Raw genomic sequence first — 9,204 nt, 5'->3', positions numbered from 1 at the left:
TTCCCTGAAGGCCTCTGATGTTGGGGGTAAAAAGCAGATTTTTTTGCATTTTACTTGCAGCTTTCATCCCTGTCCTTGATATCAATGCTTTGACTCTGGCAGCAGTCATAGATTCCAATTTATCAATCCCATAACAAGAAGACATTAACTTAGTAGCCTTTCAATTGTTCTCAGGTAAACCAAGAGTGGTCTGGCGTAGTTTGAGTGCCTTGCAACAAAGACATATACTATCATTGCTTTCACACACTTTATATGGAGGGGCCAGTCTGCTTCTCTATCTGCTCTGATGACTGCCATCATTATGAAGACAGGTTTTATGAAACAATCAAACCATATCCTACATCTATGACTCTTGGTTGCTCTATTTTCTAAATTGTCTATGAGGTCATCATAGCACTTGACTGAAGGGTCTACACTCTACAAGGATTGGTTACAGGATTGGTCTGGTGTCATTCTGAGTAAGTAGTAAGGCCATTGAATGAGTTTGTATTTTACCATTTTGGGCGAAAATTTCCTGGTCATAATTGTCTCCAATACCCTGCACCAATTCATTTACATATTTTAACAGTACAACTGATTTTTTTTAACTGAGAAGTTCATCATATGAACAAGTCATGAATAGCCTTCACATGTTCCTTTGAGTCCCTGAGTAAAACAGCTAGGGTAATTTGCAAAGGAGTGGCTAGATTTTCTGCTATTTCTGTAATTATGTTGTCAATCATTAAAACAGGCAGTGAATTGTCCATTTGTTTTACTTATTTTTGACAGAAGGTCACCAAGGGTGTCACTCTGGAACTTGCAACAGATATCCCTGTTGATGTGGGTGTAATAATTCTCTCTGTTAATCTTAATGTCTCTTATCTCCCAAAAAAAATTCTTAGCCACTTTAACCAACTGCTATCTCAGTGTCATCATTGTCTTCAGGCATCATATGTAGCAAATTTGCTGCATTATCTTTAAAAGCCAATATTGCTGCTATTCCAGGGGAAGAGAATATAATTAATCTCCTCTAAAGTAATCTACCAACTTTTCTACCAACTGTGTAGCCTTTGACTGGCTGTGTGGCGGAGGACGGCGCTTCTATTCAGGGCGTGGGAGCATCGCTGCCGCCAGTTATCTAGCCTTTAGTCTTGGGTAGCTACATAAAGGGGGAATTAATGCGGGCAAGACAAACCCCAAAGGAGGAATTTTCTTGTATTTATTTAACAATGTGATCTGGTTTGAATATAACAAACTATATATGGGCCCTTTGAGCAAAATACAGTAAGTGCCGGGCCTTGACCTCGGGCACACCTGTGTCTGGCAGGAACTTGACCTAGCAAGGTCTAGCTGGCAGGCTCTTGACCTGCCCAGCTCTGCTTCCTGGTTACAATATGGTCCGCTAATAAAGGGGGTTAGTGGGTTGCCGTAAGTAAAGGTGTTAGTTTCGCTATTCTTAAGTATTGTGTTCGGTTCTATTTATGGGGGTTAGTCTTATGGTTGGGGGGTATGGTTAGACATGGTATTCATATGTTGGCTTATGGGTAATATAATAGGGACAGGTATGATAAAGGGGGTTTAATGGGTTTCTCTGGTGACATTAGGCATCTTTGTGTGACGATATCCTGTTTGTCTGAATTCTGCTGCGTTAGGCTGCTGAGGTCTGGGAAAGCGGAATCAGCAAAAAGGGGGGATTGCCCTGTCATATGTGTGTGGATCACGTGCGTGGTAGGTGACATGTTACAACTGTCTGCGAGAAAGACTGGTTCCACCTGCATCTTGGTATTCCTGAAATATGGCAATTGAGCTCAATATGTTTGATCTGTTTCTGTCAAGGAATCTGACAATGGAATGAATTGCTGTGTCTAATGTTTCCATGTTGTTAGGATTAAATGTTTCTCGAAGTGCAGCTGCTTGTATGTTTCTTGAACTCAAGAATTAGTATCTGCAATCAACACGATACCTGATGTCTGCTGCATGCACATCAGTAAGAACCCCTGCAACCTGACTTGATTATGCTCTGCTTGTGTAAGGACAGGAATTTTGAAGGGATATTATTTTTGGAATTTCGTTTAATTTATCTATTTATAAATTTGAGTGTTGATTTGAGAGACTGGGTAGTATGGACGTCGTGACGGTTTTATTCAACCAAGAAGCAAAGTAGGAAATAGAGCCTTAATAGATCATGAATTTATTTTGTTCTGTGTCTACCCATCAAGATGTGTTGGCAAAGAACCTTACTATAATCATTGAAGAAAACCATACAATAGGAGGTAGCTACAAATATATTTCAACTGATTTTGGTTCAACTAATCTTGGAGACGACATTAGAATGTTCTCGAACATAGCGGGCGCACCGTAGCTCCGCCCACCCGTGACGTCTCTGACACGTTCGGACAGAGGCGTAAACTAGGACCATTAATTTTAAGAGTAATAGGAAAAATTTCCAACTTTCAGTTCAGGATTCCACTAGAGAAATAGTTTAGGGAGAGATTGTAGCAGCTAGGGGCTGTGTTGAGAAGCGAAATGAAGTTTTACGAAATAATACAACAGGGGAGGTTAGTAGTCTACCCATAGATACGAACACATAGCCGTCTCTCTCTTTTTTTTTTTTTTTTTTTTTGTGCGCAGCTAAAGTTTTTAGTCTAATGCCAAAAACTATCCCGATAACAGGTATGGGCACGTTCTGTAAGATTAATGAAAATAAATGTCAATATGTGAGTTAAATTATATAGTGCAGATATAGTAGGTAGATAGTTATTATTATTATTAAGTTTTGAGTCTGATGCCAAGAATTATCCCGATAACAGGGAAAAAAGGGTTAAGGGAGTGTACTCCACAAACACTTTGCGTGGAAGGAGTTAGACGGTATCACGCATATATACATTAGCTATGAGAGTGTAATCCTTAGAGTACAATTCCGTCTGTGATCGTTCTCTAATAAGAATACGGGGTTGAAGTTGGCACAATATTGTAAGTAGACTTATACAGTGACCGGAAGGTTGGAGCGTAAATAACTACGTTTTTTCCACGTGCCTGTGACCTTACTTATGATGCCCATAAGCAAAAAAAAAAAAAAAAAAAAAAAAAAAATGTGTTATTAAATATCTCGCATACCCATATATTTTTCTTACTGTGAGGATCAATAGATTGTCTAATTGGAGAAAAGCACAATATACTTTTGTATTTTCTTACTATATTTTTGCTTCAGTGTAATAATTAACACAGAAAACCTTTACTTATATTCTTTTACTACCCCACTTGGGCATAGGCCTTTTCGCTACCCAGAGCCAACCCCGAAAGACCTGAGGAAAGGGGACGGAGTCAGACGTGAATAACAAGGAGCAGCTTCCATTTATGGTCAGATATATCCATATAGACGATTGGGTGGTGGCAGCGTATACCTTGATTTCTTATTTCCCAAATCGTCCTGATGTGGGTATCTCTGATCACTCCCATTGGAGGTGCTCTTGGTTAAACACTAATCAATCGACGGCACCACACTTGTTTATTTTTTAGTGTGTTGCACACTTCTAAAATATATTTCTTTAAACCTTCGTTTCCATGTGTGTCTTCTTGCCTGCAAACATATGCTGGTCGCCAGTGACTTGGATTCTTAGGGTCTTTCTCAGTGTCACATTTTCCCATGAAAAAGACAGAGTTGCAGAGCAATGAATGTTGAATGGTCTGATCGCTTTACTGTTTTAGGCTTACTGCTAGAAGAACACTGAAGTTATTGGCCTTTGTCCCTCAAAGCTTTTTGAATTGTCTTTGAATGACAGTACTTATCCACGCATTTACTGTGAACATGGATTGATAAATTATTGTTGGATTGTTCTTCCAATTCATTGTGCAAACATATCACCATACGGTTTGATAGCTTTGATTATTCTTCCAACTGTTGCTTCTAAAAGGGGGTCTCTTCTGTTGCGTGCATTCAGCTTCTTAAAGAAGCATGTATTCTCCATTTCTGTCATTATCTGCAAGGAAATATATTAGGTATTAAGTAAGTTAGTAGTTTTGAAGTTGCGCTTTGAAAAGACATCATTTCCCATTCTTGTTCAGCAACATAAGCAGAAAAAATCCCAAATAAAGGAACCTCAGTTTTCTTGTGTGAGTTATAGTCACATATGGAGACCCATACTGAAAATTGTTCAAGGCTGACAGGTGTCCAGCACGTGGATAATTGAAGGCGGGTGTACGAGTATAATAAATTTTTAGGCCAAAAAGACAAAAATTATACCCAATTGCAAGATTAAGCAGAAAAATGTCCATCGGCTGCCGGACTACCAAGGACTTTTTATCCCTAACAAAGGGGGGAGCCAAAGTCAAAGGCATAAATCCACTCCCACCCATTTCAGCCCCACGTACTCCACTCCCATTCACCAGCCCTCCATTCACCAGCCCTCCCTATCCTAGTCTATCCAAGACTAGGATCCCCGGATTGGTTCTTGCAAAAAGCCCTTAGCAAGGCTAAAATAAGTTTCCATAAATCTACTCCCCACTCTACTAAAAAACATAAATAGGATAATAAATGTATAAAATTACCCTTTAATGATTCTATAAATGAAATGTCCCAATCATTACCTAAAGAAAATATCAATGTCATCTTCAATTATCCTAATACCTTGTTTAGGAAAATAGTTAATGTACACCACAGACCATCAAGTGACATTAACCCAGGTGTATATAAGTTGCCATGTTTAGATTGTGATACTGTTTATTGGGGACAAACTGGAAGAGATTTGGCAACCAGAATTAAAGAGCATAAAAATTCTGTAAAATATGGTAAACAAAGTTCCGCAGTATTTCAGCACATTGCCAATAAAGATCACCGCATGCATTGGGATGATGCTGAAATAATTTATAAATTAACATGTAGCTTCAAAAGGAAAATAATTGAGTCTTCCCTGATAAAATATTTCCCTAATTTCAACATATCAAATGGTCAGTGGTCACCTGACTGCATTACTACCTCAGCAGTCAACCAAGTGCTACCTCATTTACTCCAAGGTCACAAAACCCCACGCGACCTGCGGAGCATCGGTCACGTAACCTGAGCTTGTTCCTTTTCCACCTCACATTTTTGTATATAAGCTTATGCCTTCCACTATGTATTCATTCTACTGAAGAGGGTCACAGTTAGTGATCGAAATATACAGAACGTTCGACATTAGTGTTTTCTTTTTCCGACTGTGGGATAAAAAGTTTATTTTATCAATGTGCTACGACATTACTTTATAATATATATATATATATATATGTATATATATATATATATATATATATATATATATATATATACCTACATATATGTACATATATATGATATATGTATGAATATGAAGCGGCCTTCCTGTGGATATGCTGCAGAGGTGGGGAAATAGTCATGGACTTTTTACATAAGGTGTCCTCGTTTTTTAATAAACTTTTTAATTTTCTTATTAAAAGAACTGTTCACTGATTTTAATGGGATTTTGCTAAGCTCACAATATGTTTCAGAATTATAAAGAAGTTCGTTCATTTTGTCCAAGTAATCACTTTTGTTCATTATTACTAAAGCATTAGATTTGTCAGCTTTAGTAAGATGAACATTTTGGTCATTCCTAAGATCTTTAAAAGTATTTTTAAATCTAAGAGGACAACTTACATTATTGTTTCTTGATATTGCTTCATAAACCATACCTTTACAAATATCTAAGTTCTCAACTAAAAGGTCACCAAATTTATTTAAATTGCAAAAAGATTTTGTAATGCTTACAATGTCTGTTTCCTTTGTCATCGCGAACTTTAAACCATAACCAAGCGCAGTTTTTTTTATAACACAACCCTGTTGATACTTCCATACAATGAAAATATAATAGAGATACTCAATATCTTAAAACATTTTAATGTTCATGTTGTCTTTAGAAATAATTCCACTGTTAAAAACCTACTGATAAAACTCCCCAGATGATTTTAAGGGTTGTATTTATAAAATACCATGTTTCAATTGTAATAAATATTATGTTGGGCAAACAAGCAAAGATGAAGTAAGAATAAAACAGCATAAACAAAGCATTTAGACAGGCTAATATTCTAATGCCTTGTTTACTCATGTAAGGGATTTTGACCATCCGATCGATTGGAAAAATGCATCAAAAATTCTACCATTTAAAGACATGACTGAAAGAAATATAGAATCATGCATCATCAAACATGACTATGAAAAACTCCTCAATAACAATTTAGGTCTATACAAACTTGATCCATTTATTGTTAAGATTATATATGATAATTACTGTAAGGAATAAGGTCACCCACCCCTACCCTTCAAGACTTGACCTGACCTGATATAATTAGCTTAGGTGGTAACCCTTTCCATATGTCAAACCTCTCTCATGTGTATATATATATATATATATATATCTCATCTTACTCTGTACTTATTCGTTCTATTGTAATCCTTGAAGATGTGAAAATATCACGAAAACGCTCGGATTCCAAGATTTTTTTTTTCCTGTGGTATTCAGCATATCGGTGTAGTCACGAATGATTTATGATACTTGTGCATATATATATATATATATATATATATATATATATATATATATATATATATATATATACATATATATATGTATATATATATATATATATATATATATATATATATATATATATATATATATATTTCTTGGGCACAGGTTTTCTCTCAGACAATTCTGATTAAAATCAACTGCACTGAATGCATTGATGATTTTAAGGTAGGAATCCTTAATCTTTTAAAATATCTTGTTACTTGTAGAGAGGGACTGAATGAAGTTATTCATTTCTCTTTGATGAGTAGCATAGATCACTTTTAGTGCTGTAGTATGCCGACTTGATTAATTATCTTCTAGTTACAGTGGGAACTGTTGACTAACATTTACCGAAACTCAGAGTTTTTCGGCTCGATCTGAGGCTTCTTCAAGGTGTAGACTGCGGATTGTTTCTTCAGTGGAGGTTAGGAGAATAGTGAGGAAAGTTATCCATGTCAGGGTATTTATACGGGATCAGGCCAACCGGGCGCGGGTGATGGCCTCCCGCTACCTCTCCGGATTGTTACGTAGGTTCTTGGCGGCTTGGTAGTGTCGGTGTTTCAGGAGCCTGCTATAAAAGGTTTCCCTGGAGCGGGAAGTTTCAGCAATCATTAGGGGTTGTAACTTCGGAGAAACAGAAACCTTTCCATCGTCCGTTAATCGGTGAATTTGATCCAGGGTAGCCTTTCATAGCAGGCTCCTGAAACACCGACGTTACCAAGCCGCCAAGAACTTATGTAACAATCCGGACCACAACAATCAGAAGAGCAGACAAAGCCGCAATGTTCGTCCTCATCCCCTCCCAGCAGTACCTCTCCAAACTGGACTCAATCCTGTGTAACACCACCAAGTTCCAGCAGATCACCCGTGACCCCACCCTCTCCATCATCAGGAAGGTAAACAAGATCATTGATGCTGTCAACGCACGGCGTGATGGCCTGCATCTTCAGAAGATCACTGGTGACTTCCGCCCTGGATACATATACGGTAACGTTAAAACACACAAAGATGACAACCCTTTGCACCATATCATTTCCCAAATCCCCACCCCTACATATCACCTGGCTAAAACTTTGAATGCCATCTTCACACCTTTTGTCCATACAGAGTACTGTTTTATGTCTTCTCGTGAGTTCCTGGATTGTGTGAACAGCGCCCCCGCAGAAGGAGTGATGGCGTCCCTTGATGTGGAGTTCCACTTCACAAACATTTTTTTGTTCTGCGCACCATCGACTACATCTGTGATCATGTATACCGGTCTTCCCCAGTACCTCTACTGAAAATAGAAGAGATCCACCTACGTGAACTTCTGAGGATTTGTACTCAAGAGGCCGCCTTCCGTTGCCCCCGTGGTAAACTTTACCAACAAATTGATGGCGTGGCTATGAGCTCTCCGTTAGATGTTCTCTTCGCCAATTTCTTCATGGGCTCGGTGGAGAAAGAGGTCTTCAATCGTTCTGGCCGCCCCCCTATTGTACGGCCGGTGCGTAGACGACATCTTCGTGAGGACCACCAACTCTGAGGATCGTGAACACCTTTGCTGCCTCCTTCAGGAAGTGTCAGGCCTTCGATTTATGATGGAGGAGGCGACGGACGGCGTCCTTCCCTTTCTTGATGTGCTCTTCACCCAGAAAACCGACGGGAGTACCCACACAACAGTATACACCAAACCAACTAATCCTGGTTTGTGCTTGAATGGAGAGAGAGTGAGTGGCCTCAAAGATATAAGGACTTCACTATTGCATCCTTCTACAGGAGAGCCCCCACCCATTGCTCCAGTTGGACCTCCACCCAGAAAGAGATTGACCGGTCTACACAACTTTTAGTCAATGATGGCCACTCAAACAGCGACTGCCAACGTGTACTGCGGACCGTCATGAGCAAGTAGTACGAATGGAAACAGACTCCTGTAGAAGAAGACAGCACCTTTACCTTGTTCTATAGGGCCTACATGTCGAGCGCTTATTAGAAGGATGAGAAGGCACTTCTTCATATCATCAAGGGCAATGTGACCCCCACCAACGAGATGAACCGCATAAAACTTCCCATTTATTATAAGAACAAGAGAACTAAAGACCTCATTATGAAAAATAACAGCTCCCCATGCCCATCTGACATCGAGTGTGTGAGTCTAGTGTACCAGTTTGAGTGACCTTTTGGGGAATGTACGTCCCAAGATTCCTACATCGGAATCATTACCACTCGCATCTCCAGACGGTTGACATACCACCTCAACAATAGAGGCCCTAAGCGGCACCTCCAGGAGACCCAATCACCAAATCCATCTTAATGGACAATACCATAATTTTAGACCGAGAAAGTGACAAGCGCCGCCTTGCCCTTCTTGAGGCCCTCCACATCAAATACAGCCTGCCTACATTGAATACCCAGCAGGAAGCCCCCACCATCCTTCCCAGCCTCAAACCGCCGGTGAAAAGTCTAAGGTAAACTTACTACGGTAAATATAACAGAAGAAAAAATTAAAAGGTGCATAGCCAAGAATTTAAAGAAAACGAAAAATGAGATTGTTGTTCCATTAGAAATTATTTTCAAGAAGTCCTTCATATCCAGAGATGTCCCAAGAGAATGGAAGATAGCTAACGTTACTCCCATATTAAAAAAAGATGACAAACAAAAACTACAGGCCTATAAGTTTGACTTCAAT

General features: G+C 39.0%; 1 protein-coding gene across 1 annotated transcript; it reads left to right on the top strand.

Moving 5' to 3' along the window:
• The first annotated feature begins 7,321 nt into the window (after positions 1-7,321).
• On the top strand, positions 7,322-8,061 carry LOC143039774 (uncharacterized). The gene is made up of 2 exons (XM_076210017.1): positions 7,322-7,667; positions 7,808-8,061. The coding sequence occupies exons 1-2, from the start codon at positions 7,322-7,324 to the stop codon at positions 8,059-8,061; spliced, it is 600 nt and encodes a 199-aa protein (XP_076066132.1).
• The last annotated feature ends 1,143 nt before the right edge of the window (positions 8,062-9,204 follow it).

Source organism: Oratosquilla oratoria, chromosome 27, assembly GCF_046742065.1.
Source record: "Oratosquilla oratoria isolate Oo_2021 chromosome 27, ASM4674206v1, whole genome shotgun sequence".
NCBI classification, from domain to species: domain Eukaryota; kingdom Metazoa; phylum Arthropoda; class Malacostraca; order Stomatopoda; family Squillidae; genus Oratosquilla; species Oratosquilla oratoria.
The sequence above is the reverse complement of the archived record's forward strand: the minus strand, read 5'-3'. Positions and strand labels throughout refer to the sequence as shown.

Bases quoted from the DNA above. Each gene is read 5' to 3' on its own strand.
- LOC143039774 (XM_076210017.1), top strand. From the start codon at position 7,322: ATGTTCGTCCTCATCCCCTCCCAGCAGTACCTCTCCAAACTGGACTCA. The intron at 7,668-7,807 runs GTGAGTTCCTGG...GGTCTTCCCCAG, and splicing joins GTACTGTTTTATGTCTTCTC to TACCTCTACTGAAAATAGAA.